At 45.8% G+C, this 26,212-nt stretch overlaps 1 protein-coding gene across 2 annotated transcripts in view; it reads left to right on the forward strand.

Moving 5' to 3' along the window:
- Positions 1–26,212, forward strand: part of WWC3 (WWC family member 3) — a 106,939-nt gene that overhangs the window by 62,686 nt on the left and 18,041 nt on the right. Inside the window, exons 6-12 of one of the 2 annotated variants that reach the window (XM_075539695.1) lie at positions 1,270–1,399; positions 3,927–4,076; positions 7,151–7,224; positions 16,026–16,247; positions 19,085–19,174; positions 19,932–20,497; positions 25,691–25,811. In XM_075539695.1, coding sequence (XP_075395810.1) covers positions 1,270–1,399; positions 3,927–4,076; positions 7,151–7,224; positions 16,026–16,247; positions 19,085–19,174; positions 19,932–20,497; positions 25,691–25,811 — 1,353 coding nt within the window. The remainder of the gene's footprint in view (positions 1–1,269; positions 1,400–3,926; positions 4,077–7,150; positions 7,225–16,025; positions 16,248–19,084; positions 19,175–19,931; positions 20,498–25,690; positions 25,812–26,212) is intronic. The other variant, XM_075539696.1, reaches the window with a different exon arrangement.

The following is a 26,212-nucleotide window of genomic DNA, read 5'->3' on the forward strand; positions in this document are numbered from 1 at the left end:
TTGATTCTGACACACAGTGACCCTATAGAACAGAGTAGAAACACCCCTGTGGGTTTCTAAGGCAAAACATCTTTATGGGAGCAGGACGTTTCATCTTTCCCCCTCAGAGCAGCTGATGGACTCAAACTACTATATCTAATCCTGCCTCATTCACATCCTAGAGGTTAGTGTTTATAACACAAGAGAATTAGATCATCACAATAGAGGACAATTGCATAATATTAAGAATCATGGCCTACCCCTGGGGTCAGCAAACTTTTGAGAGGAAAGAGCCAATCCTGTCATTCACTGCAACTTAAAAAGTATTCAAGAGCCATAAATGCAGTTTTATGAACAAATGGAGTCACCATTATTTGAGTACACTCATTTAGCATTTTTCAATTTTACTTCAAGCTGCAGTTTGCTGACCGCTGTCCTAGCCAAGCTGATACCTCATTCACGAACACACAATTCAATGTATAACAATAGGGGTCATTTAGAACCAGAATCTTTTTTTCTATGTAATGGCGATCTAGAACCTGGAACATAGTTTATCCTACTTGTAGAGCAAAGATTCCCAACAATTTTAGCCCTGTGGGTTACCAGTTCTCAAAACTTAAAATGTGGCTTGAAAAAGGACAGGCTACAAAAGACTGTCTACTCTTTGAGGCCAGGACCCAGTGTTGGTTTTTTTACACAGTATTCTGCCCCTGCCACCTAAAACAAACAAGGCTTGGTTCATACAAGTGTTAGACGGATGTATGGATTGATGTTTGGTTGGGTAGACAGACAGATGAACAGACAGACAATTGGATGGATGCATAGATGGGTAGATGGGTGGAAGGCAGGAAGGATAGAGGGAGGGACTGATGTTTAGTGATATAAAATGATGGATTGATGCATGGGGAAGAAGGAAGGACGAAGGATGATCGATGGCTAGATGGGGATAGAGATGCCTACGTGAATAGATATTTGAATGCAAGAAGAGAATTGAGGTAGGTAAGAGAGCAATAGATTAAAACATGAATGAAATAAAAGATAGAAAGAGAAGACAGAATTTTCCAACTTTTGCTAAAGATACATTACCAAAAGTTCACAACCTTTTGCTATTTCCCATTCATTTTCTGTGCACCTAGATCTCCTTTGGATGTTTAATCTACTTTGACAAGGAAAGCTTTATGGGGATCTTTTTTCTCTTTACCAAAACTTTTCTCACCTTTCTATGAAACTATTTTGGGATTTCTTTAGATCGTTTGTGGAAAGACTCATTTTCTTTTCTTCCTTAACCAGGATTGATCGTAAGATGTCAAATGCACACACCAATTATAAGCTAGATGAGGCACAAGCGATCATGAATGAACTCCGGACCATCAAAAAAGCCATTTGTACAGGAGAGAAGGAGAGGCGGGACCTGATGCAGGTGAGACGTGGGGCTGCAGCCCTTCCTCAGAGCAACTGTCTTGTTACCTGGCTGTGTCCTTTCTTTTGAGATACATATATATATATCGTATACACTCAAATATAAGCCAACCCTGGTATAAGCCGAGGTACCTAATTATTACCTGGGAAACCAGAAAAACCGATTGACTCGAGTATAAGCCTAGGGTGGAAAATGCAGGATGTGAATTAACACAGAGACCAGAGGGGAGAGACGGAGCGCAGCCACAGACACATCCTTACCAGTTCAGCTGCCCGCGTAAGTGAATCACTACGGGTGCTTCTGCGAATTGGAGCCGTCCATGTCATAGGACAGCTCTGATTGGTTAGATGTGAGTAAACAAATATTCAAAGCCCTGCAGTGTCAGTGGGGCTTTGAAAGAACAGCGGAGGAATGCCAATCACCCGCGAGATGTTACACCCCGTCTGGGTACCACTGACCCATGTATAAGCCGAACCCCAACTCAGCTTATACACGAGTATATACAGTATATATATTTCATAAAATATATACGTTTTATCTATATATACAAACACATATTGAAGCCCCGATGATGCAAATGGCAAAGTGTTCAACTACTAACCAAAAGATCATTGGTTCCAACCCACCCAAAGGCTCCTCAGGAGAAGGACCTGGCAATCTACTTCCATAATCATGGCAGCTCAGAGAACCCTAGGGGGCAGTTCTACTCTGTTACTTAGTTATACTATGAGTTAAAAACAACAGCAGACAATACAATATATGTATGCATGACAAAGAACCACAAACCAAGTGGCTTACGGCCATGGGTGGTTGTTTTTTTTTCTCTCATTCTGAATGCCAGAAGCTCAAAGTCAGGGTGTTAGCAGGACTCGCCTCTCTTGAAAGGCTCTAGATAGAAGAATCCCTCTTGCCTTTTCTAGCTTCTGGTCTCTGCTGGCAAGCCTGGTGTTTCTTGCCTTGTAGATGCACCCCTCCTGTCTCTACCTCTGTTGTCACATGGTCTTCTCCCTGTCTCCATGTTTATATTTATTCTTCTTATAAGGATATCAGTTACTGGAGTTAGGTCCCACCCTCGATCCAATATGGCAGCACCTTAACTTGTTGACTTTGTCAAAGACCCATTTGCCAAATGAGGTCACATTTGCTGACACCAGAGGTTAGGATTTCAGGATAGCATTTTAGGGGATACAGTTCAACTGACAGCCAAAGAGAATACCTTTTCATCGTTCAATAGTCAAAATGATAGAGCCTATGTTAGCAAGTCTTGGTATTGACCCATTCTCCCATCAACAAACTACTACGAAGGATTGATTGATGTGTGCCGACACACAGAAGTAGGAACGCATGTTCACCTTTCTCACACAGCTCGGGACCCTGCAACACTGGTCTGTCCTCTGTCACGTGACCACACAGCCACCTGTGCACAATGAGCCGCTTCATTCCTTTGAAATGATTGCTTAGCATTCCACCCTGTGGCTGTTTGAAAGTGAACATTGCTGGGAGCATTGAGCTTTTGCCACTTTGCCAGTGGGCGACTGCTGGTCTATCTGCTGGATGTTGGAATGCATTCAAGTGTTTCTGTGGCTTTTCATTTCTCTCAATAACCTAAGTGAACCCTTGGTACCTGGAAGGCTTTTGTCTAGATTCTCAAGAATGTGCAACATGCCAGCTCTGACTGAAAGGCCAAATGAGACAAGTGCACAAATAAGTAATGTGTCTGACAGCATTTTCTGAAGTCAAGGCAGGGGCCTGCTTGTGTCAGGTTCCCGGGTGCTTGTCAGAACTACAGAAATCTGTATTTGCCAACAGCCTTTCCTGGTCATGATAAGCAAAGGATGAATTCGTAGATTCCCTCATAGCAATAGTGACAACAGGAAAAACAGCCATTTCTGAGACCTCAATGGGCAACATTGGAGAGCCATTCTCCACATAAGACAAGCCTAAGTCCTAGTGTGGACCAAGGTGTTTCCTGGTGGAAAAGTTCTTTCCCTTAGCCGTCTCAAGTTGTGGTGACCCCCAACCATAACATTATTTTTGTTGCTACTTCATACCTGTCATTTTGCTACTGTTATGAATCGGGCGACCCCTGTGACGGGGTCGTTCGCCCCCCCCCACCGGACACCCTGCCTTGGCTTTCTGAGGCCACAATGTGCAGGACTGTGTAAGCCACCTTGTTGCCATACTTGGGTTCCCCACCGTGGAAGCAGGAGATAAAAGGTCTGGAAGAAGCTTCAAGGCCCCAGCATCTTCTTTGAAGTGTCTGCAGTTTAAGTCGTAGAAGCTCCCCAGAGAGGTCTAGGCCACATCTTCTTCCATTAAAATGAAGTAAGCTGCCTGATCTTTCTGATCCAAACTCAGCACTGACTCATGGCAAGAAGACCACAGCCATGCAGTGGAGAGAGAGTCCAGGTGGGCCAGTTCCCTACTAATCAAGTAGCAGATGGAGAAGCAAAGCATAAAGATCCTTGCTAAAGGAGAGATCAACATTAATATCTCTCTTCCAATCTCTCACCTCATTCTATTCCAGAGCCTGGCTAAGCTTACCGATGGCTTCAAGAACTGCTGCTCTCTTGCGGAAGTGCTCCAAGATTTCCCTCCCAATCCGGGTGCACTTGGGGATTCTTGTTTACCTCAACAGTTCTGCGATGCTGGGTCTCAGACCGACATCATTGGAGAGGTATGCTCACCTGACGCAGTTGCTGAGAGAGAAGAGGGCAGCTTTTGTGTGGGTACCACTCATTTGTTTAATTTTCCATTTTCACGTCAGAATGATTTTGGCTTTTGTGCAGTTCAGTCTGAAGAGAAAAGACTGTGTCTCATCTCCAGCTGAGAAGGTGCCCTAGTGTACGAGTCAATCGAACTGCTGAATGCGTCCATCCCTGTGATTTTGAGTCTTACAAATGGCAGAATGGTTTTGAGAACTGAGTTTACTGTTTTCTTGACAGACCTAAGACCTGTTTGAATGTGGGTCAGCAAAGTGTTTCTGTGAAGGGCCTAATAGTAAATAAATTTGACCTTGTGGGCCATGTGGTCTCTGTTGCAACTACTCCGCAGTGCCACAGTAGCGAGAAACCTGCCACAGATGAGTCGTAAGTGGATGTATGTGGCTGTTTGCCAATAAAACTTTATTTACAAAAACAAGTGGGCCAGCCCGTGTGTAGTTGGCTGATCTCTGACTTCAACCAGTGATTTCTAAAGTGTTTTTTTTTCTTCGTAGCTGACCCACCCTTGGGTTTATCCCTGAATGCTGTTCCTTATTCCTCTAGTAAAATGTCAGGAAATTGAATTAAATTGAATTTTGTGTGAGACTTGGAAACATTTCAGAATGCCCCTTTGGATAATTTTTGAAGCCTTGAGTTAGAAAAATGCAAAACAGAACAAAACAAAAACAAGCACCGCCACTGAGGTTGACAATAACTTGTTTGAAGCTGGGTGATGAGTACTTCAAGTCCCTGCTATTGTCATGTCAGTGAGGGGTCATTGGTGTTGGCGTTAACCACTTGAAAAAGCAGTTTGGATTGCTTTTATTTCTTAGAACTTATTGAGTAAAGATGAGATACTAATGGAGTGCAGAAGGCAGGGGGATGGGTGGGTGGGGAGAGACAACAGAAAAGAGGCAGACAACTCAAGGTTTTAAATAATTAGCTAATATTTTGAAGTTTTGGCATATAATGCCACTTTGTGGTACAAAATATAATAAATAAGGACTTAGGCTTACTACAACTGTTCCCATTTCAATTTCCCCTTCATTATTCTCATGTGTCTTCTTGGGTTTAACGAATATGTCCACCATCTGTAACACCCAGAGAACAGTAAAGAATGCCTGGCTTTTTGCATAAAGGTTTCAGAGTAAGGAAGGAAAGAAGTACAAGGCTCAGGAAATTCCTCGAATAGTCCATTGGTCAGCATAAGGTTACGGTTCTTGCGTGTACAAACAGTTTGTGCTCAACTGATTACCCGAAAGGTTGACAGTTGCTTAGGAGATACTGAGCTTTAGATAAAGGGAAAATTTGAAAATGGTGGTTGATGATGGTTGTCCAACATGATAAATGCAGTTACAGTCGCTGAATTGGACAGGTCAAAAGTATTGAAATGGCAAATGTTTTGTTTCATATGTATTTACCATATCAAAATGAAAATGGAACATTTCCACAAACTCTTTTGAAGTTCCCTTCATAGCTGGTGTAAGGGAGGAGTTCTGGTAGTGCTGTGGGTTAGGCATTGGGCTGCTGACCACAAGGTTCATTGTTCAAACCCACCAGCTGGTCCTTGTCCATTTTTTCCCTTAAAGATTTGTACTCTTGGAAACAATCTATCCATCTATCAGAATTGGCTTTTGACTGTGGGTTGGGTTCATATCAGGTCTAATAAAATTCAGATCCACCGGTGGAGCCAGTTGATTAAAAATACAGTATAGGCTATTCCCAGGAACCCAGGAAGAGGTAACCAAGGTGAATTATAATGACTTCCTGAACAGATCCTTTTGGTTTTGTATGGAAATTTGATGTACTTTTTAATATTGGTATGAAAAATGTAAGTACAACTACAGGTTGGTTTCTGAGCACTGCATTTTTTATTCAAATACACCTGTTCCCTTCACTCTTTCTCTTTTTACCTTTCATTCTAAGGTACGCCCTGGGCCATCAGACAGTCATGTAACCTCCTAGACCATGGTCCTCAACTTACTGAGGAACAGGAGACTGTGCTGCCCCAAATGGGATGAAATGTTTTGCCTTAGTACCGACTGCTACTAAGTACTTTTCTATTTTCTGTTTTGTTTTAATTGTGGTGAAATCCACGCAACATAAAAGTGGCCATTAATCAATTTAAAAAGCACAATCCTCTGGACATTAGGGCACTCGCAGTGTTGTGAAACCACTACCTCTATCTAGTCCCAGAATGTTTCCATCACCCCAAATGGACACCAAACACCCATTAGCAGTCACTCCCCATTCCTCACAACCGCTCACCCTAGGCAACCGTTCATCTGCTTCCGGGCTCTGTACATCCACCGAGTTGTTGCATACTAATGGAGTCGAACTGCATGGCCTTTGGGATCTGGCTTCCTTCACTCAGAATGTTTTTGAGGTTCGCCCATGTTCTATCTCTACTTTCAATCTTCATCTGTCATTGTTGCTTGAAATTGCACAATGGAGGAATACATTCCCACTGTTAAAAAAGTTACTTTTAAAAAATGCACCACTTTGGGGAAAGCCGAAGTCTTCTGGCCTCACTCCAACCGCTGCCAAGCAGAAGTCTTCTGCAGAGTCTTATTTGGTCGGTTTCCTTCTAGATGTTTGACACATTGAGGTGGAAAGAAAAGAAGGTTCCTCATTGTTGAAATGAATTTTCTATTTTGAAAATATGTCTTTTAAAGCAATTATAGATCTATGGCATATCGTTCTCCAAACTGTTAGCTATTTTGAAGTGTGCAATTCAGTGACACCGTCACTTTGCTGTACACCCATCAGCATGATCTAGGATCATAAACAGAAGCACAAAGCTCCTGAAGCAATCATTCCTGCTTCTCCTCCCTCCTGCCTGCCTCCATCCTGCTGCGGATGAACTTTGGCCTCTTTCCCCTTGCTTATGCATTCTACGCGTATTTCCTGTAACTGGGGTCATATGATATTTGTCCTTTTGTATTTGACCCATCTCATTCAGCATCATGGGTTCAAGGCTTATCCGAGCATATTAAAACATGACTTTAACATATGCTTTCCTTTTTGTGTGTGTGTCTGTTCCTGAAAGTTTGTCTTTGATGATAAAACAAGACTTATAGACCGAGTCCGACTTAACTGGCAGTATGAAGAAGCCAGGAAGAGGTAAGAAGCTCTTTTTCCAGTTTTGCCTTCTGCTTATTTCCCCTTTCCCATGGAAAGAGGCTCGGCCGAGTTCCAATGCATGCTTGTCCACAGTTTTATAAGAGAGCAGTGCCTGCTATAAGATATTGGATATGCATTTATATTTAGCTTATTGCTACATGTGGTACAATTTCAAGTGCATTTAAAATGTGACATTCTCAGTATTTCAAATGGTTATAAAGACTTGATCCATTAAGAAGCGATTAAAAAAAACAACTTATCCTCCCAGAACTCTTTGTCCCCCTCACTCCTCCTCTCCTTCTGTCCATCCTTCCAAGGGATTGAGCATCGGCCACTTGGGCCAGCCTTAGTTCAACCCTTTCTGTCCTCGTACCTACCTATGTGGCTCCTGATGCCTTAGGTTAATGGGCAAAACTACATATCTTGGTTTCAACGACATTTTCTTTAGTGTTGGGACAACATGAGATAACCAACCTATTTCTTTTTGGTGGACAGTGTGTAAATGCCATCAGTTATATTGACCTGTAATTGACCTAATCTGCCCACCGAAGATCAAGATTTGGCTGTGCTTGTGAATTCCTATCTCTCCTTCCTTTCTTCCCTTCCTCCTGTTTCACCTTTTGTTGCTTGTCTTCCCTTCCTCGTGTTTCACAGGGCATGGGCAAAACAAGGACGGTGGGGTGTGCCTTTCATGGCCAGAATTTTTATTGGGTTACATTTCGTTCTTGGGCCTCATTGTTGTTAGTTGCCATCAAGTCGTTTCCAACTCGTGGTGACCCCATGTGTGTGGGATAGCACTGTTCTCAGTAGGGTTTTCAGGGCTGGAGCCTTGGGAAGCACATTTCCAGGCCTGTCTTCCAAAGGGCCTGTGGGTAAGTTTGAACAGCCATATTTCAATGCAACCAGCACGAGCCCTGCAATGTTTGTTTGCCAACTGCGCCCTCCCCTGTGAGGTATTTTTGTAAGCGCCATTATAAAATTTGGCACTGTGGTGCTTACGAAAATACCTTGGCGGTGGGGGTGCTTAACCGTTTGCGCAACCCAGCAGCCATCCTCCTGGGCATGGAGCCCTGTGATCGTGGCCCGAGTCGTCAGTGCCTTTCATGTCCTTTTTGGAAAGACTTTCCCTCTTTTGTATCTTCTGGAAAGAGCCTTAAAACCAAATTATTTTCAAATGTCCTTCTGAAAACTAGGAAGCATATATCTCTGCTTAATGTTTCTTTTGTCTCAACGGAAACAGGACCTGGGGGTGGGGGGTGGGTGAGGGTGGGTGGGTGGAGCAGAAGAGCAGGCAGGGAGAGGGAGATCTTTGCTCGAGAGCAAAGAGAGCTGAGCCCGCTCAGTATAGCGGACAGTGCACGAGTGTCTGGAAATCCACTTTGCTGGCTTTTTCGCAAATGTAAAAATAGCAGCACAGGCGGATCATATGACTCCCTGCTGCAGGGCAAGTGAACGATGAGGGGCCCTGTGTGTGTGTGTGTGTGTGTGTGTGTGTGTGTGTGTGTGTGCACGCGCACGCGCACAAGGAGGGAGGGTTTCTAGCCATTATTCCTTGCCTGTTACGATCCTAGTGTTGGGTGTTAGACGTCCCCATGGACAAAGCTCCTTCAGCTGGGCTGGCTATCTCGGTGTCCACATTCTTCACTTATCATACATTCCTCCGCTCTGGCTTGCCTGCGCTTGTGAGTGACTATTGTCTCTTCTGCACAGTCCTCTGCTCCTGCTTGCGTTCTGCTGAAACGTCTCCGTGTGGGTGCTGGAATTTGCTGTGCTGTCTTAGAATGCAGAAAGTCGATCGTCGCTCCACTGGCGCACGATTGTTTCAGAGTTTGCTGTGACATTTTCCAAACTTAGCAAGTGCGTTCATTGTTTTCCAGAGATCGTGTTGGTGTAGAGGGAGTAACCCTTTCGAGATTCAGAGGCTGTGTTTGTGAAACTCGCTGAGTACTTAAGACCAGTATTCAGGATCACCCACTGGCCTTCCTTAATATCTTTGAAAAAGTGCGAGAGGGCTTCAAAAAGTTCGTGGGGGGAGAAAAGCCATGATCTTTTCGTTCCATTTTCCTATGAATTATTTGAAACTTCCTTCATATTCTTTCTAGATTGATGGCCCCTTCTTAGCATCAGGCAACAGCTATAAATGCAGAGAGGAGTTTCATACCCAAGCATTTTAGCCTTTGGAACAGCAAGGGCTTCTCCAAAACACCTTTCAGGGCTGCAACAGCACCATTTCCAAAGCCAAGCTGAGTACTGAAGCCAGCCCTGGTTAGCTGGCTCAAGTGCCTTCTCCTTATCCGGCAGCACAGGGGTTCTGCATGGGGGGCGGGGGGAGAGGCTTGACCTCTACTCCCTTCCCCAGAAAGACTTTCCTATATATGAGACCTTTTCAGTTGTCAAAACTCTCGCACGTGGGCATGCACGCACGCCCACACACACACATTTTACAGGGATCTAATATGTAGAGAACGGGTGCTGCTAAAGATCATGCAATGCACGGGACAGACCCACAGCAAAGAATAATCTACCCCTAAATGACAGTAGTTTGAGAAACTTGAGCTAAGTGTAATCTGAGAACTGGGGGTTGCCCATCTTGGTCCTAAAATCCATACTTGAGTCAGAATTGACTCTGTGGCAACTGTTTCATACAGTCAATGCCTGAGAAACATCCTATGACATGGATGGATCTGGAAGGTTTAGGACCACAGTCTCATGGGACAACTTAGTCAGTTGGCCTAAGATAATTCATAAAGATATTGTTCTACATCTTAGCTTGGTGAATAGTGTCTGAGAGCTTAAAGCTTATAAGCAGCGATGTGAAATACAACTATTCGTCTTGTTTGGATTAAAAGAGAATGAATGAAACCAAAGACTCAAAAAGAAACTACTGCACAGGGCTAACATTCCCTATGAGCCATACCTTCTGTGAACATGATTTCTCACTGATTCCAGGCTTGCTGGAACCCCCAAATTCACATGTCATTACCATAACTCCTTAATCGTCAAACTCAAAACCTCAAAAAAATCCCCTAATCAAATCACATAGAACCTTGACATGGATGGCATCTGATTAGTGAAGTACTTTCCATAGAAGAATAACCTTCTCTCGTGGCAGGGGGAGGCAGAGGGGGAAGAGGGGTAGCATTCTCAACTTTAAGCGGAGCGTGTTTCCTGAGTTTTCAAATCATGATGCAAACTTCAATCATTTTCGTAGAGATTAACTCAGTCTCCTATTTATTTTGATACTGGCTAACACTGTCGGCCATTCTCACCAGGGACACATTTGAAGACAGACTGGGAGAAACCGTCGAACAAAAATCTCAATTCTTCCAAAAGGCCAGACTTACTGGCTCAATAGAGCTCATGACCCTAACATATCCTTGAATTTGAAGCTGTAGCCAGTCTTAAGACAAATTTATTATCTGACTGAAAGGTGACCTTCAAGACTGGTCTGTTTCTATTGCACATTACTCACAGTGCTCTCTTAAATAATCAGTGATATGAGAGCACAAGGGGTCAACGTTTACCCGAAAGCAAAGATGAGAAGGCAAGGAGGGGCCAGGAAGCTAGTGCGATAGAAACAGACCAAGCAGAAGGGAAATAATGAGAGTCCTGACACGTTGTGAAAATGTAGACCAATGACACGGAAAACCTTGCATAAAAATTATTGTCCTTCTGAAATTATTAAACCTAATCTATGCATATTGTCACCTAAAACATATTGAATATATCCATGTATCTTAAATGACTGCTGCTGCTTTCTTTCCCCTTAAGGAATATCTCTTTGAATTCCAAAAGCAGACCATAGGGTAGGAACATTTCAAATGATTAGTTAAAAGTTTGGGGTTGTTTTTTTTTCTCCAAGAGCCAAGTTAGAGGAACACATCTTTTTTAGTCTCTCCAGATGATGCAAATGGCTCCTTTTTTACCTGAGAGCACATGTCCCAGAACTGTGCCAACTGCAGCCATCTCCATAGAAACACTGCCTGACCAGATGGGAACAAAACATTCTGTCCATCCAGTTTCCTTTCTCTGACTTAGTGCTTGCTGCCAGGGTCAGGCCTGCTGCTCCTCTGTTGACAGCAATCTGTGCAGCTCATGCTTTCAATGCGATGTGGCGGTAACTTGGACATTTTCTTCATTTCTTTGGGTGTCAAGTTTGAGGGCTGGAACTGTTAAGGATTAAAGCCCCCCCCCCCAAAAAAAATATTGAAGTCCTAACCCCCTGCCTTTGAGTGTGATCCTGTTTGGAAACAGGGTCTTCCTTTTGCAGATGTTATGTAAATTAGGTCATACCACAGTAGGGTGGGTCCTAGCCTTAATCCCTTTTGAGTGTTGTTGTTTTATATTTTTAATTGTGAATTAGGTACCTGGAGGTTTACCTTACAAGATCTTCAGTTTTGTATTCAACAGCTTAATTATGTATCAACAGCCACCCACCCAACTACCACCAATAGCTTACTTTACCTCAACCCTTAGCTTTCTCTTTTCCCTCTGCTTCCCTTTGAGTGGCATTTTAGAAATGAGAGGAGCAGTCACGGAGCAGAGTCATGTGAAGATGGTCATGTGAAGATGAATCTGCAAGCCAAGGAATGTCACAAGACACCTGGGGCTATCAGAGCTGTGAGAGACCAGAAAGTATCTTCCTTGAGAGCCTTGAGCAAGAACAGGGCCCTGCTCATGCCCTGAATTCAAGCTTCTAGCCCCTAGTACTATGAGACAATGCCTTTCTGTTCTTAAAAGCCACCCACTTTGTGGGATTTTGTTGCAGAAGCCCTAGGAGACTAAGACGGGCTTAGTTACCAAAGACAATGAAAAGTACCCTTTCCATCTGTAATTGTTTCATAGCACTGTTGTAACAAAGTACCACACACTGGGCAGCCCATTAAAAACAGAAGTCTACAGTCTCACAGTCCTGGAGGCTAGAGGTCCAAATGATGGGGTGTCAGCTCTGTTGATTTCTTTTAGAGGCGTTAAGGGAGGATCTGTGCCATGCCTCTTCCTGCCTTCTGATGATGGCCTGTGATCCCTGGTGTTCTAATCTCTGCCCATCTCCACATGGCAGTCTTTGTGTCTGGGTGGGTTTCTTTTCCTCTTTTATAAGGTCACCACTCATACTGAATTAGGATCCATCCCACCCCAGTATGACTTCATGTTAACCTAATTGATACCATCTTCAAAGACCAAAGTTACACCCACCGGTGAAGATTTTAGCGTTAGACTTCTCCAAGTGCACCATGAGACTTCATCTTTCCATTTGACTTTGACCCCAGCTGAGCTTGTCTTGAGCCTTTTCTTCTTTAAAAGAAAACAAAATAAAATATTTTACTTGTAGAACAGTTTTTGGTTTACACAAAAGTTTTACAGAAAGTACAGCGAGTCCTCATTTATCCCCCCTTCCCCTCACACACACACACACACACACACTCGCTCTCTTTCTCAACACTTCGCATGCCTGTGGTCCATTTGTTACCAATGATGAACGGAAATTGAAACATACTATCAATTCAAGCACATAGCCAACCTTTGCTTTTCATTTAAATGGATATTATAAAAATGGCATAGAAACAAACTAAGGAGGAAGAAAAAGCAGATGTTTCAAACCTATAGCTGTCACTGAAACCAGGAGGCACTGAGCCAAGACCATTTTCTGCAAGGAGACAAAGGGCCCCCATGCCCCTGTCCCCATCATGTGGGATGGTGGGCTGCCTGGGGTTTGGGTGGTTCCTTCTGAAAGCAGCAACATTTTAGGAATATGAGAAGTTATGTAATGGATTTTAGATTTTAGGTACAGATCCAAAGCACTGGAGCTTCCCACTTACATGTAAGGTTGCCAAGAACCTGAGCCAACTGACCAGACACTAACAACAACTCTTGTCATGTAAAACAATGCTCCGTGTGGTCTTAAAGGTGGCTTTTATTTTGAGAAAATGCAACCCGGGTTTCTGATGACCGTGTGAGGTGCTCCAGTGGTTTCTGCAGCATCAGTGCCGTTTTCCACTCCTGGTTTCATAGTGCCTGTGCTGCAACCGACAAGGTGGGCAAAAAAAGTAGAACAGTTATTCCTGTTTGACGTCTGTCCACTTTAGGACCTGTTCAGGGAATATAATTTGGAAACCAAACAATATATATGAAACTGGAAGGCCTGACTGAGGAGCTGCTTGCTTTTCTTCGCTGTCCAGGACCCAGGAGCTTTGAAAGGCATTTGTGAAAGTTTATACGGAGACCGTAAAATGTATTACCTATCAAATACAAGAATCAATAAAGAATGTAGTTGACTCGTGGAAGCAAAAACCCAAACCCTGGCCAATTGTAAAGTACTCTTTATTCTCTTTAATGATGCACTTGGACGTTTTTTCTTTTTGCTTTTTTGGCAAACTTTCATCATGACCTTGCTCAGCTTCCGTGTATTTAATTTCACTGAAATGGAATTTCAAGGAAACATTTTTCTGGAAATGATTTTTCCTTTACTACTCAGAATGGGTAGGAAGGCGCTGGGAGAAGTGAGGAGAACCATCTTATCTACCCCATGGGAGGGTGGGGTGTGTGGAGAATGGTTGCTGTCAAGTAGACTCCAATTCATAGTAACTCCATGTGTTTTAGAGCACACCTGGGCTTCAGTGACTGGTATTTCTGAGACATAGGCTGCAGACATTATTGCTAAGGCACTCCAGGGTAGAGTCAGACCACCAACCAACCTTTTGGTTGGCAGCCAAGCACACCGGCTCTTAGTTCCACTCGGGTACTCCAGTCCCGTTGGAATGTACGAGAAATCATTGAAGGACATGTTCTTTCCACTTCCAGTCCAGATAGACGGGCATGTATGAGTCTCTTGGCCTGGCCGGGGGCAGGACCCAGTGTCCACATCCGGCAGCCCCTTGGTTTCCCCTCTAAGGGGGCAGATGTAGGAAAGACCACCATACTTTCTGAAATATGCCAGTATTCTTCTAGATTCATCTATTGCTTGAATATGAGCATGCAAACATTATGGTTGTGGTACAGTTGTAGCACACACACAATTAAGGCATCGTTCCCGAGCCCAGCAGGGCTTACACAGCCCAGTCAACGTTCCAGGTGGGTGGCACGAAGGCAGCGTCATCCTCGTTTTGTTTTTCCCCAGATAGGTCGTCCCTCACCATCCGTCCTTTTGGATTTGTCCCCTGAGCTGTGGAAAGTTCCAGTCCACTGTTCCCTTTTGGCCCTGGTGCTCCTGCTTGCATGCCAGCAATGGGCCGGCCTTTTGAAATTTGCCCTTTACTTCTCCTTCCTCCTGGAATTTATCCCCCCTCCTGCCCCCCTCTTTTTTCTTTCTGATAGTGACTAGTGCTTGAAGTTTTCCTGGAAAGGCTGATTATCTTAGGACTGAATCGCCACCACCCACAGCAGCTTGAGTCATTGCAGAAGGGCAGCTAGCTAGCCTAGAGCTGCCGGACTCTGATGGAATCTCAGTCTCCTCGCGCATAAACCTGCCTTTAGAGGTCATCAGTCTACAAGGACCTCGGCAAACTGGAAAGACGTGCTTTGTCGCATGGGTCTGTTGGCGACTTGTCACGTTGCTGTGGATCCAATACACTGAAATGAAAAAAGTCGGAGGCCACAGTGATCTTGCTTCTGGGTGACGAGATCTTTCATGATTTATTCGCTATCTTCGACTCTAGTAGAAGGTCCCCGTAATTGCATTGTGTATAATGTCTGACTTGGTACCTTGGGGTGTATTTTCCTTGGGCCTCAGTTATATGGCTACAGTAAAGTTGAACTATACTAATTAGATGTAGGTGGACACCTCGCCCCACTGGACTCCGCAGGCCTGTTTAGTTGCCTCTGCCCTTCGTTGGGTCGGTGACACGACTCAACACCGTTTTCCAACACATTTACAGGAACTATGTTTTAAGGGAGTCAAGAACTTGTGTGGAGCCATTCCAGCCGTGAAACCAGTAGCATTTCAAACGAGTGAAATGCATGCTTGCTTTTCAGCTGTAACGGGTTGGGTCGTAGCTGTGGGGTTTCCTGCTTGCCTAATACCCACAGGGGCTGGCGAGTCTCTGTGCTCACAGCTACTTCTGGTGGAGCCTGACTTATTGCAGGGCCGGCCAGCAGGTTTTCGTAGACGTGCCAGCTCCAAGCTCTGAGCCGTGTCTGTGTGGAGTGAGCAGGTTTCTACAGCCTGGACCCAATGGGCAGGCTGGCAGCCCTGATGAATAACAGGCTCACTGAGCGCTTTCATCCTGCGTTTGCCATTCCCATCAATGGAGAGCAGCGGGTCTCAGACTTGAGTGCCTTGGATTTCCGGTGTGGCCTGAGCCAGGGTGTGTGCAGTCCCTGCCTTCTGAGCCTTGCATTCCAGTGCACAGGTGAGCAGTGCAACTCTCGCTTGCGGTTTAGGCGGGTTGTTACTGGGGAGGCTCCGCAGTGAAGACAGAAAGCCGGAAGCTCCTCTGTGGGGATCCAGCACAGTGGTTAGCTGTTGATCAGGACAGGGCGAGACTAGGGGGAAGAGAGTGCCTCTGTTCACACCCGCCACAGAGAAGGCCACTGGTCTGAACCAACATGCAGTACTGGGTCCGAGGAGGGCTGCCACCTTGGTTACAAGCCTTTGAAACAAGCAGGAGAGGATATTATTGTCACTCTGACTCATTGACTAGGGAGGAGTACGTAAAGGATGCACACCCCATTTCTATGACTCATTGCCTCTAAAACCTTTGTTTGCATCATGAAGGGTTTACGCAGGGCAGTTGGGTTTACAGGATCCAAGGATTGGAGCCGAGAGTGGGTTCTGGTAATCAATCCTTGTCCCTCTCTTCCAGAGTCTCCAATATCCAGCAGCAGCTGGCCCAGCTGGATAATGAGTCCTGGCCGGGACTGGCTGAGGCCGACAAGGACCGGCTCCAGCTCCTCAAAGAGAAGGAAGCCCTGCTTCAGGAGCTCCAGCTCATCCCTCAGCAGCGGAGGTCAGCAGAAGAAGTGATGCGCCTGGAGGAGGAGATTCAGCGAGCTCGCGCCACATCTGTGCAGGGTGCCACAGAAAGGTGGGCTGCTCCCGACAGCTCCAGGAGAGGCAGAGACAAAGCTTCCGGGGGTGCTGGTGGGGGCACCTGGTTAAAAGAAAATTTGGAGCACTTCCAAGTAGCTCTAGAACATTCTTGATTGTCATCAAAGCAGCAACCGCCTGGGGTGTTTCCTTGCCAACTGAAGGGGAGGCATGAAAGTAGAGAGGAACCGCCTGCTTAGAAGTGATTGAGAAGGGGAAGGACAGCTTGCTCACCACTTACCTCAGGCCCCTTCTGGTATTCCTACCCTGTGGTTTTGTCCAAATAGCGCCATCTAGAGGTGAGATGTCGTCGTACTGCCCCTATGCACTGCCAGCAGAGGCCCAGCTCTAGAACGGGGTGACCCTGCTGCCCATGGGAAGTCACCGTTTCCCACATCATGAGTATTGCAAAGAGCCGCCCTGCTGCTTTGATCTCTGCCCTGCATTTCTGGCCAGGAAAGCACGTTCTTCCTTTGGCAAGAGGAAGCCTGCCGCTTCTGAACAGGCCACCCCACACTCAATCTTTGCACTCTCATACAGCGTGGGAAACATGGGGCCAGCCCAGTATCTTTTTGTCCTTTTCATCCAGTGCCATGGCTTCTGGCTCCCATTCCCGGGTGTGATCACTGACTTGGTAGCAGTGGGGTCTGCTTTGCACATTGAGGTGTTGTCAGACGTTTATCTGTGTGTGGCATTTGCTGAGCTTTGTAGCGTCCTCCCAACCCCACCCCCCCGCCCCCACTGGCCCCAGCCCCATCCATAATGTACTGGTTCCTTGAAGTTTCGCTTCTTATCATGATTGTAAACTGTTATCTGAGGGTGGGGGGCAGTCAGTGGTGGTTCAGTGGCAGAATTCTCACCTTCCACATGGGAGGCCCTGCTGCGTCCCTAGCCATTGCTGCTCATGCACGGCTACCTCCTGTCTGTCGGTGGAGGCTTGCATGTTGAACGGGTTTTGACGGAACTTTCAGACCAAGATGAAATAGGAAGAAAGGCATATTGATCCACTTCCCCAAACTAGCCACTGAAAATCCTATGGATCCCAGTGGCCCAGACGGGGCATTGAGGTCACTGTGAGGTGAGAGCCCACTCAATAGAGCGAACAATAGCAAGCTGTGTCTAAGTGAATGTTGTGAAGGTTTCTGTAACATTGTAGCACTATTTTCTACTTACCCTCATCTTTGTTTCCTCAGCTGTGATAACAAAGTACCATTAACTAGATGGATTATAAGGACAGATATGTATTCTTTCACTGCGTTAGAGGTCAGGAGTCCTAGATTTGGGGGAGGGGGTGTTACCATGTCAGTGTCTTCTGAGCGTGCTAAAGAACCTGCTCCTTGTCCCCCACAGTGTTGGCAACATTTGTTCTGTTGGTGTGTTTTCTCCTTTAGAAAACAAAAAAAAAAATCAACATTGCCATCTAAGTAGGAGCAAAATGGCATCTCATTGTGCTTTTGATATGCATCCATCTGGATGGTTAATGACACGGAGCCTCTTGTCATGTATTTGATGGACAGTTAAATGTCCTCATGGATGAACCAAGTCTTTTACCCATTTTATGATCGAGTTATTTGTCTTTTGGTTGTTGTTAACATTTTATATGCTCACATACATTCGTTATTAGCTTCTTTTTGGATATATGGTTTTTGAAGATGCCAGTGAGCAATTTGTATTTTCCCTTTTTTGGTATAAAGTCTTTGGACAAACAATATTTTTAAAAAACCTTTTATGAGGTCCCATTAATCTATTTTGTCTTTTACTGTTCATGACCTTGTTATTAACCCATTGTTGAACACTAGGCCCAACAGCGAGTGTGGCCCTTGCTTGTTCTCCTAAGAATTTTATAGTTTCCATTGGTGCATTTAGGTCCTTAATTTACTTTTTAATTTGCTTTTATGTGTGGTGTGAAGCATGGGACCCAGTTTCACTTTCCCCGCACGTGGGCATCCAGTTTTCCTGGCACTGGTTTTTGAAGAGACTCCTCTTTCCCCATCATACCAACTTAGCACCCTTGTCAACAATCATAAGTATATGGGTTTATTCAGGAACTTTCATTTCTTTTCCATTGATCTATGTCTCTATTGCCATACCAGTGCCAGGCTGTTTGGACCACTATCACTACTGTATAGTGTGTTCTAAATCAAGTGTGAGTTTCAGTTGTGTTAATTTGGGAGTTGAAAATTCATGCGAAAGTGTTAAGGGAAATACCACCAGCCTTGTTCTGGGCCTGCAGAGCTTCCAGCCTACCGGTCACTGTTGGTTGTAGGATATGCTTTGCCGAAGTCGTTCCTGCCCTAGAATTCTTGGAAAAGAGGTTTCCTGTCATTGGGAAGGTGTAGTATTGAGAATAAGAAATTAGCAGTCAAATGTCTTGTTGTGAAAGTGTACTTTCTTTGAAATGCAAAGGCGCCCTGGTGATGCCTTGGGGCAAGCACTTGGCTGCTAACCTAAAGGTGGGTGGTTCTAACATACCAGCTCCTCTGCAAGAGGAAGATTTGACAGCCAGCTTCCACACAGATTAAAACCCAAAACCAAACTGATGGCTATCATGTCACTGCCAGGTCATAGTAACCCTACAGCCGAGGCCAGAGTAGAACTGCGCTACCACACGATGACCACATCGTCCTCAAGCAGAGTGGCTGGCGGACTGGAACCGCCAACGTCTCAGGTTCAGCCCTTAGTCCACTGTCCTTTCAGGGCTCCTTCTGTGATGACTTCAGCCTTGGAAACCCTATTGGGGGGGTTCGACTCTGTCCTACCGGGTCAGAATTAGGATTTATTTTTTTTGCTTTGTTTTATTTGAAATCCACTAACTGGCTATTGTCTTATCTGTAGGATTATACTTCAGGAGAAAAAAAATTCTCTACTTAAGCAGCTAGAAGAAGCTACCCGCTTAAAGTCCTATCTGCAGTCCCAGCTGAAAAGGTTGGTTACTTGAAAGGAAAGATACCCACTACTGCAACACTGTGTTCCAATGGCGCTGCCACGGACTTTGTGATTCTCTTTCACCTGGATTTTCACCCGTGGTCATTTGGAACTTGAGGTGGAATAAATGCAGAATGCAAGAATGGACAGAGGGGATAATTTTTTTAATATGATTTGACGACTGAAGAGAATGGAACTCAGAACAACCAGTCTGAAGTCACATTTATCTTAGGGTTTTTATAATCCACAGCTTTTGAAAGGTCTATCTCTGCATATATGCACACATGCATTTCTTTTCAATGTTTTTAGATTGGTGAGGTTGGGGTGCTCAGTCATTGCCGGTGTCTTCAAGTACTTACCGTCTTGTGAAGTAGTGATTTCAAGGCTTTATATGTCCCGTCTTCCCAGTTCTCCTACCTAATGGTCGGAACAGGTATTGCCCCAGTCCTGGTGACAAAATGGGAGGTTCAGAGAGGTTCACTAATTTGACCTACTGTACTCCGCTGTGTTTGAGGCAGCACTGGAACCTAGACACTTATACTTCAGAGCCCTGGATTTGAACCCATGCCCCATATTGACATTAAAAAGAAACCAGAGAGGTCTTAATGAAAATCATGAGCATGAGCACTGAGGGTTTCAAATTCCTCCAGTTACTGGCCGCATGAGGCCAGCGCTTCTTCCCTCACGGAACAGATGACATGTTCTTGACACTGGTCTTGGAGCTGGGACGCTCAGAGTGTGGCCTGTCTCGTTTCAGCCTGTCTGCCAGCACCCTGACGGTCTCCTCGGGGAGCAGCCGGGGCTCGCTGGCCTCCAGCCGGGGCTCTCTGGCTTCCAGCCGGGGCTCCTTGAGCTCCATCAGCTTCACCGACATCTACGGCCTGCCGCAGTATGAGAAGACTGATGTCGATGGCAGCCAGCTTTTGCGCTTCGACCTAATTCCCTTCGACTCCCTGGGGAGAGATCCCCCCTGCTCTGATTGCCCCGCCCCCACCACCTTTAGCAAGCAGAGACGGTCCCTGGACACTCCCCAGTCCCTGGCTTCTCTGTCCTCCCGTTCCTCCCTGTCCTCCCTGTCTCCCCCCAGCTCACCTCTGGACACGCCCTTCCACCCTACCTCCAGGGACTCTCCTTTGGCCCAGGTGGTCGATGGCTTTGAGGTGCCAGGCCTGGGAGCGCTAGACAAGCTGAGAGCCCAGGCCGCTGCTGTGGGGGATGAAGAGCCGCAGGGAACAGCAGCCCTTCAGCCACATCTGTTCCCCAGCGAGGGGGAAGGATTGCGAGAGCGAGGACCCCAACAAGCTGGGACTCCTGCAGGTGGAAGTAAGTATCACTAAGGTTTGTGGGTTCCCTCAGCCCTCGGAAAGGTTTAAAATTCAGGGGAAAAAGTATGTTTGATTACATGGAGACTGCCTGACGTTTCCCTGACCTCCCGAGCTTTAAATTTAGGAAGCTCGATCCGATTGGGAAGGGAACAAACCTGGGCCCATCTGCATCATTTCCTGGTGGCTTTTCCCATCCATTCCCAGGCAGCCATTCCCACATATTTGGCCCGTTGTAAGAAAAGAATGTAATTGTTGAACAGACCAACAACCACGTAGTAGTTCCCATTCAGAGGATGAGAGCGAGGGCAAAGGGCCCGATGAGTTCTGCAGTGGGTGCCAGGGCAGAATGTCCTGCGCTGCCCGTTGAAGACGAGCACCCAGACTGGAGGCCAGTTGGTGCCAAGCAGAAATCTCAGTGTCTTTTTCAACTGGGAACAATGTTGCCACCCCTACCAAGGACATTCGACATTGACTGGAGATATTTTGGGTTGTCACAACTGGGTACGGGGAGAGTACTCCTGGCTTCTCGGGGGCAGAGGCCACAGATGCTGTTCAACACACGCCATTGCGCAGGACAGCCCCTTCCAATGAAGGTCCCATGTATTGGCACCAAGGTTAAAAAAAAAACAAAACAAAAACCAACCCTGGTGACCTACTGTGGCGTTGTTGAACACCTTTGCTCAAAAGAAAACTACCAAACCGCTGTACTTAGGGTTGTGGAAACCACTTCGGATGAGCAGTTCGGAGCCCTGGGCTCCGGTTTCATTCCCTGCCCTCTCCACTGACCAGCTGTCTGACCTTGAGCCACAGGCATCCCTTCCACTCCTCTGAGTTTGGGCTTCTCCATCTTTGAACAAGTGTGGTCTTTCTGATCCCTCATGGGGCTCACCATTCTGCTGCCCCCATGGGTTCCATAGAATGGATTCAAGGAGTCTCTGGTAACACGTGGATATTGACCCCCGAGACACATCCTGTTCTGTGGCCGCAACAGGGCTTTCTGGGACTGTGACTCGGCACCATCTTCTCTGTGTTTGCACCCCACCCCCTTTGCCTGTGCCCCTAGGTTCTGCTTCTCAGGCACAGGTGCTCCATGTCTCTGCCTTTCATTGAAAGCAGGAGGTAACACACCAAGAGCAGGATGGCACCTCCTTCCATGCTTACATTTGTTTCCTGCATAGCCTCCCTACCCCCAGGCCAACTCTTCTTTAAAGGTGGAGTTATAAGAGTATCCATCTGGCCATGAGAGGACTGAGGCCAAGCGAAAGCCAAGGTGGGAGGGAAACGAAGTAGCTTTATTTCTGATGATCATTTCTTGACCTTCTCTTCCCACCCTGGCAGACTTAAAACAACCAGAACCCAAATCTGCTGCCATCAAGTCCATGCTGACTCACAGGGAACCTAGAGGGCAGCGTAGAATTGTCCCTGCAGGATCTGAGACTGTAACTCTTTATGGGAGTAGGAAGCTACATCTTTCTCTCATGGAGCAGTTAGTGGTTTGGGATTGCTAACTTTGCGGTCATGCCCAGTGCATACCCACTATAGCACCAGGACTCCTCTCGGTAGACCCCCAAACCAAACCAAACCAAACTCACTGCCATCCCGTCGATGCTGGCTCATAGTAACCCTACCATGCCACCAGGGCTTCCTTGACAGACCAGCCCCCCTCTCCACCCCCTCGTTAGGTTAAATGGCTTAGGCTCCAAGCTAAGGCTCCATTTTGATACTGCCACCTGGTGGTAGACTCTTCCATGCCAGTGTTAGTCGTATCCTTTTTTCAAACTTTCTGAGATGGACTTGGGCTCCCAGAGGGTTGGTTGGCTAACATGCATCAGGTGACTTCTCGCCTACCTTAGTACTTGCAAGAACTCCAAAGCCCAGTGTTACTTCAGCTTTGTAAATGTCATAGAACTCATCATGTTACCCCTTCCCTCTGGTGATGCTGTCAGGTAAATTCTGAGCTGTGACCTGTAAGGTCAGCAGTTAAAACCCACCAGCTGCTCCTCGTGAAGAAGGTGAGGCTTTGTGTTCCCACAAAGATTTGTAGCCCTGGAACCCTGATATAGGGTCGCCATGAGTCAGACTAAACTCAATGGCAATGGGTTGGGTATGGTGGTTGAAGTCATATACTTATATACTCGAGTTTAAGCCGAGTTCTTCAGCACATTTTAATGTAGTTTTTGTGGTAAAATTAGGTGCCTCGGTGGATATTTGGGTTGGCTTATACTCCAGTATATAGGGTAGATCCTTCCAACTTCCCATTCCCATTATCAGAACTGTCCATGTGTAACCCTAAGCAAGTTTCTGACATACTTTAACCAATTGCCACCGAGTCAACCCTGACACATGGCTGCCCCATAAGTGTTCGGGTTGAACTGTGTTCCATAGGGTTTTCAGTGGCTGGTTATCCAAAAGTAGATCACCGGGCCTTTCTTCTGAGGCGCATCTGGATGGACTCAAACCTCCGACCCTTTGGTGAGCAGTCTAGCACGTTAGCATTTCTACCCCTCTGGGAAGTTTATCCCAGCTTAGTAAGAGAACATTCGAACATTGCCCAGACGTCCAAGGCCAGCACACTGAGTGATTTCTTCCATCATGCTGTTGGTCAATGTGACAGGAGAGAGGGTGGGTCGAGTGGGAAAAGTCACTGTGTCATTGACGTCTTCATGGTGTTAGTACACTTCCGTCTTCCCTGGACTTTAAAAGTCAAATGTGTCATGACTTTGAAATACTTATTTTTGCCCCATCAGTCCACTAGTATTTGCTAATATAAACCTGTAAAAACCTTGACTTCGATGATCTGTTTGTTGGCATTTTTATTACAAGCATTCTCGGCTTAAAATTATTGGCATACATTCTGCAGTGTTTTTCACTTTCTTTTCTTCTTTTTAAATCTCGCTTCTCATGCAGCATGGCAGAACTATTCGCTGTAAGTGTCCTTGAAATTCTTGTTCACCCATGCTGGTTAGGCTGTGAATTCATCTTGGTGGAATGGATACATTTCTTTCTTATGCCCAGGGTGCAGCCCAGGAGAGCATATTATGTAGCTCAGTTGTACTCTAGTTTATCAGCTACTATTTTTATTGTTGCAATTATTGTTCTTTCTACATTAACATTCACAATGACTCCTTCATTGTAGAGGAACTTTTCTTAAAGTGCTAACTCTATTTTCTGAATGTGCTCCCCCGCCCCCCCTACCCCGCATTGCCCCAGATGTTAATGGTTTCTGTTATGTGAGCACACTGTCTGACTACTCTGTCCATGATGTGATTTTCTGTTGTATTTTTGTCCTTTTTATTAAGTGCTATTGATATTCGTGAGCATGCATGTTGGGCTGCCTGTCTGTCTTTAATGATGGAACATGCAAGCACTTGTTTGAAGGAGCATCTATTCCTTGCCTCCTTGATGTTGCTCCGCAAGCTGACCTAATGTGCTCTCTGTGGGCCCCTTTTGCTCACCCTGAGCAGCAGCCGGCCATCATCTTGGGTTGGCTCCTGCTCCTAGGTGCACTGTGAGCTTGGCGACGAAGCCTGAGCCTGTGGAGGTTGAAGTCATTGCTGTCCTCTGTCTCTTCCTTGGCTGGCATTGTGATGGCGAGGGAAAAGGGGCCTCCGAGCTCCACCCTCCTCTGCCTGGGAGCTGTCTCGGCTTGTGCCCCAGTGTCAATTGCCAAAACTAAACAAAGCAAAGCCAGCTGCTATTAAGTCCACGCTGACTTCTGGTACGGGGTATACAGTGACTGTAGGGTTTTCAATGACTAATGTTTTGGTGGACCACCAAGCTTTTCTTTCAGGGTGCCTCGGGGGCGGGGGGGCTTGAATCACCAACCTTTTGTTGAACAGCCAATCATGTTAACTGCCCTCCCCCCAGATTTCATCCAACTAGTACATTCTGTTTGAAATTCAAGGCAAATAGTTTGGGTCTTTGCATAAAGTGGGGTTGAAGAAAGGAACTGGACCTATAACTGGAACTCTTGACTGTCCAGAAGGGCACAACTTCTCATTCCTTGCTGACTATGCGAAGGGAGACAGTCACTGTAGGGTTTTGCATTGCACAAGGTTAGCATTTTATCTCTAAGTGAAACTAGGAGACCAAATGCCCCAGCCTCGTCCTATTGTCTGGTGCAATATTTAACAAGTAGTTATGTTTCATTGGTGTAAATAAATAGTCTGGTTGAAAAGAGGGTTGGCTGTAGCTTTGGTCATTTCCCTCAATCAAGGGTTCACCCATGCCAAGGTTTTCTGGTTAGGGAGCTTATACAGCCAAAGAACTGTATGGCTGTATCAAGGAGGGCATGCGTTATGACCAGGGGCCATCAGGGCCACGTTTCTAAGCGGAGTATTTTGATTATTTTTTCCCCCATAAAAACACAGTCGCAAATGGGCGAGACTCCTGTGTACATAAGCATACTTAGTCTAGGGAGATGAGATGAGATGCGTAGTTCTTTGGTGTTTCTTTCGTTCAATGGAGTTGGCTCTGATGAGTGAGGGGTAAGAAACCATCCTAAAGAGAAGAATGTCAGCACTTGTCCTTGGCTCTTGATTAAAGTAGATCTGAAACTTAGACTCAGCTGCCTAGTAATAGTAGCATTGACATGCTAGGGAAGCAGTTCTGGAAGAGAGGCTGACCCCAGGGCCCTTGGGAGAGGTATTGCCATCTGAAGCCTCCCTAACTCCTCCCCTGAGGAAATACCTTCTGAGTCATGATTGAAATGGGTGGTCTGGTGACTTGATGGTTACTCAATTTTGTTAGAACTTATTTGTAACATTAAATATTTTCTTTCCTGATTATAAAAAGCAGGGTGTGTTTATTGTCTAAAATATGAGGAAATGCCAAACAGCATAAAGAAAAAAATTCAAGATAGTCACACACACAGGTAGAACCGTTGATCATTTGAGGTTGTTTGCCATTAACCATTTGCGGACGTCTTGCTTGGTCTTTTGGTTCTGCCAGTCTGTCTTACAGTACCTTGTGAAGGCCTCTCTGCCAGCATTGTATGTTGTGTGTGCATGTGCTCATTAAGGAGACGAAATGGTATTTATGATCCCAAGTGCCTTTCCAAAGAATTTAAAGAAATAGGCATGTCTTTAGTTTTTCAATGTGGAAAAAAATATTGGGCACAGTTGTATGTGTTTAGGATTATGTTCAGTGCAATCATGAAACCCTTGGTAACCTGTGTGTGTCTTCCTTATAGCAGTGACTCTTCGAGAAGACAGTGCCAGGAGGTTGGAGAGGAGAACCCGCCGTGTCTCTGCCTGCCTGTCCGACTACTCACTAGCCAGCGACAGTGGAGTATTTGAACCTTTAAGCAAAAGGTCAGAAGCTGCTCTTATGGGTTCCCTCACCCTGACCAGCTTTATGACAGTGTTATTGTGAAGGATTGAACCAAAAGGACACATATTGAGACTTGTACATATTTACAATTTGTTTTTCTGGGAGCAGAATTATTTTGCAAGTTGTTTCAACTGTGGTAGATGGGGGCTTTAGAAACCGGAATAGCAAATGCTGATGGAGTTTCTGGGTCAGCTTTGGAGGGGTAGGAAGATTTCTCTTTTTCAAGTCCTGGCAATAGAAACCTGCTTAGTTTCAGGGTTGGGGGTAGTGTGTCAACCAAGCCCGTGATCACCATTGCATTTACTCCAACTCAGAGGGACCCTCTAAGACCACGTAGCACTGCCCCATAGGGGTTTCCTGGATGTCAGTCTCGATGGAAGCA

This window comes from Tenrec ecaudatus, chromosome X (genome assembly GCF_050624435.1).
Source record: "Tenrec ecaudatus isolate mTenEca1 chromosome X, mTenEca1.hap1, whole genome shotgun sequence".
Classification (NCBI taxonomy): Eukaryota; Metazoa; Chordata; class Mammalia; order Afrosoricida; family Tenrecidae; genus Tenrec; species Tenrec ecaudatus.